The following is a 2,328-nucleotide window of genomic DNA, read 5'->3' on the forward strand; positions in this document are numbered from 1 at the left end:
AATGCTTTATAGTTTCTGGATTCAGGAAGTCAAGACAACTCTAATCTTTTATTTTATTTATTCGTTTTCTGAAACTTAATTGGGAAGGCTCTTAGGTTTAAGTAACATATCAGTCCATGCAACTTTATGAAAAGAGACTTGCCGGCTGGCTAGCTAGCATCCATCTGGTGAATTCTTGCCGCTGCCTCCCCTTTATCTGCCCACTTGAGACTTGGGTACTACGTACTCCCCATATTCCTTTCTACCGCTACAACAATCTCATTCCCACGCATCATATATAAATGCAATTTGCCTCATGTCTTGATCACAAACCATGGAGCTAATGATGATCAAGAAGCACCACATGGTCCTCCTAGCTCTCGTCATGTCCATTCAACATGGTAATTACAGTGAGCATCCCTGCGCTAAAAGACATCCACTACACGTGCACGTACATTATTTACTTTACCATCTTGTAGAAGTACTCTTGTGATCTTGTCCTCCTGGTTGTTTTTGCATTGGTGCATGTATATATCCATCGTTTGCCATTTGATTTTTGTTTGCATGCATCATGAATGTGAAGCAGATTGGGCGGATGGCGCCTCAAGAACAAGAGAATGGCGCAACCTTGTCAACTCGCCGGCATTGCCACCATACCAAGACGTGGTAGGAGGAGGCGGGCCTCCAACTCCGGCACACGACGTTCAGCCGTCGCCGCCGTACTGCACGTACCCTCCCCCCGCCAATCCCACCTCACCGGCGGCGCCGTCGATGCCCCCTCCAGCGGGTGCGCCGCCACCGTCCACGTCACCGGTCGGCAGCCCCAGCCCGCCAGCCAACTCGCCGGCGAGCCCCCGCGCGGCCCCTCCGGCTGGTGCTCCACGGGCGGGAGGCCCGGCAGCCATCGGTGCGCCGCAGGGGCTGTGGTGCGTGGCGAACCCGACGGTGGAGAGCGTGGACGTGCAGGCGGCGATGGACTACGCGTGCGGGTCGGGCGCCGACTGCGGCATGGCGGCGCCCGGCGAGCCGTGCTACCTTCCGAACACTCTGATGGCGCACGCGTCCTTCGCCTTTAACAGCTACTGGCAGCGTAACAAGGCCGCCGGCGGCACCTGCGACTTCGCCGGCTCCGCCATGCTCATCACCAAAGACCCCAGTAAGTCACGATCTGCGACGTTGCTTCAGGCCACCAAGGCCTGCGAGCATATCAGCCCATAATACTTACTGGCCCAGGACTACTTATGAATCTTAAATGTAAGGGTTCACAATCTGGCCCATTTAAATAGGAGGAGGGAATTATCGGTCTTGCCTTCAAATTTAGGTTGTGCTTTCGAAATTTTGACATGCTTTTATTGCATATTCTATTAATTTTGGATTTTTATTTTTCTTACAGGTTATGATGAGTGCCGGTACGTGTACATGTGATTGGACCGGAGCTCCTCCGAGAAGTGCAAATGATTTCCAAGATTACTGTGCAACAAAAATTAATCGATAACCACATGTGTTCTGCATGATGTATTGATGTAAATGCATCGTTTTTATTTTTGCATGGTTGCACACCCTGGAATGTCGTGGTTACATGAACATTTCAACTTTTTTTTTCAAAAAAAGTATCTTTTATGGTTTAAGTAATGCACACAATTTACTAGTCTCACATGCATTTGAATAAAAACTATAGCCATTAATTTGAGCTATAAAACAATAGTTATATTTCACACAAAAAAATATATCATTAGATTCACATTCAAGTGAAGCTCTAACCCGTATTTTCTTGACCTCAATGATCAAAGAAATTGTTGAAATGCATGTGATACTTATAAACCAACATAAACCCCATCGGATAAAATGTCATGTCTTTAGCGTATGATCCACCTCAAGGAACACCAATTTAGTCTCGTTTGTTTATTCTAAATGATAACATGATTTTAATATTATTAAAAAATGAACTTATAATGATCAAATACGTGCAATTTTCTCAAAACTGATTGATTTAATTTTGAAATTTAAAATAATTATCAATATCAAAATAAAATTAATGATATATCCATATTGTTAATATAAGCTCACTAATAGGAGAAGGCCAATTTGGCTGCCGGGCTCAGCTGCACCCGCGCCGACGAAAAAAATCAAAACAAATACTAGAAAAATTCAAAAAATTCCATTTTTATGTGTGGTAGATAATTTGATGTGTGAGGTTCGCTGCAAAATTCAACTCATTTGGACATTTGAGCCTCTCTCGGCAAAAAAGACAAAATCGGGGTCAGTAAAAAAGTTTACTGTTCATGAACTCTTTTGACCCGATTTGTCTTTTTTGCCGAGAGCTGCTCAAATATCCAAATGAGTTGAAAT

General features: G+C 44.5%; 1 protein-coding gene across 1 annotated transcript; it reads left to right on the plus strand.

Moving 5' to 3' along the window:
• The first annotated feature begins 257 nt into the window (after positions 1 to 257).
• On the plus strand, positions 258 to 1,586 carry LOC119342181 (glucan endo-1,3-beta-glucosidase 12-like). The gene is made up of 3 exons (XM_037614020.1): positions 258 to 380; positions 566 to 1,135; positions 1,373 to 1,586. Exons 1-3 carry the CDS (start codon positions 314 to 316, stop codon positions 1,402 to 1,404), a joined length of 669 nt encoding a protein of 222 aa, XP_037469917.1. The 5' UTR covers positions 258 to 313; the 3' UTR covers positions 1,405 to 1,586.
• The last annotated feature ends 742 nt before the right edge of the window (positions 1,587 to 2,328 follow it).

This window comes from Triticum dicoccoides, chromosome 7B, assembly GCF_002162155.2.
Source record: "Triticum dicoccoides isolate Atlit2015 ecotype Zavitan chromosome 7B, WEW_v2.0, whole genome shotgun sequence".
NCBI classification, from domain to species: Eukaryota; Viridiplantae; Streptophyta; class Magnoliopsida; order Poales; family Poaceae; genus Triticum; species Triticum dicoccoides.

What these genes read in the sequence shown, in the direction of transcription:
- LOC119342181 (XM_037614020.1), top strand. Translation starts at nt 314, where the DNA reads ATGGAGCTAATGATGATCAAGAAGCACCACATGGTCCTCCTAGCTCTC. An exon ending in CGTCATGTCCATTCAACATG is followed by an intron (nt 381 to 565) that starts GTAATTACAGTG and finishes AATGTGAAGCAG; the next exon opens with ATTGGGCGGATGGCGCCTCA. An exon ending in GCTCATCACCAAAGACCCCA is followed by an intron (nt 1,136 to 1,372) that starts GTAAGTCACGAT and finishes TTTTTCTTACAG; the next exon opens with GTTATGATGAGTGCCGGTAC.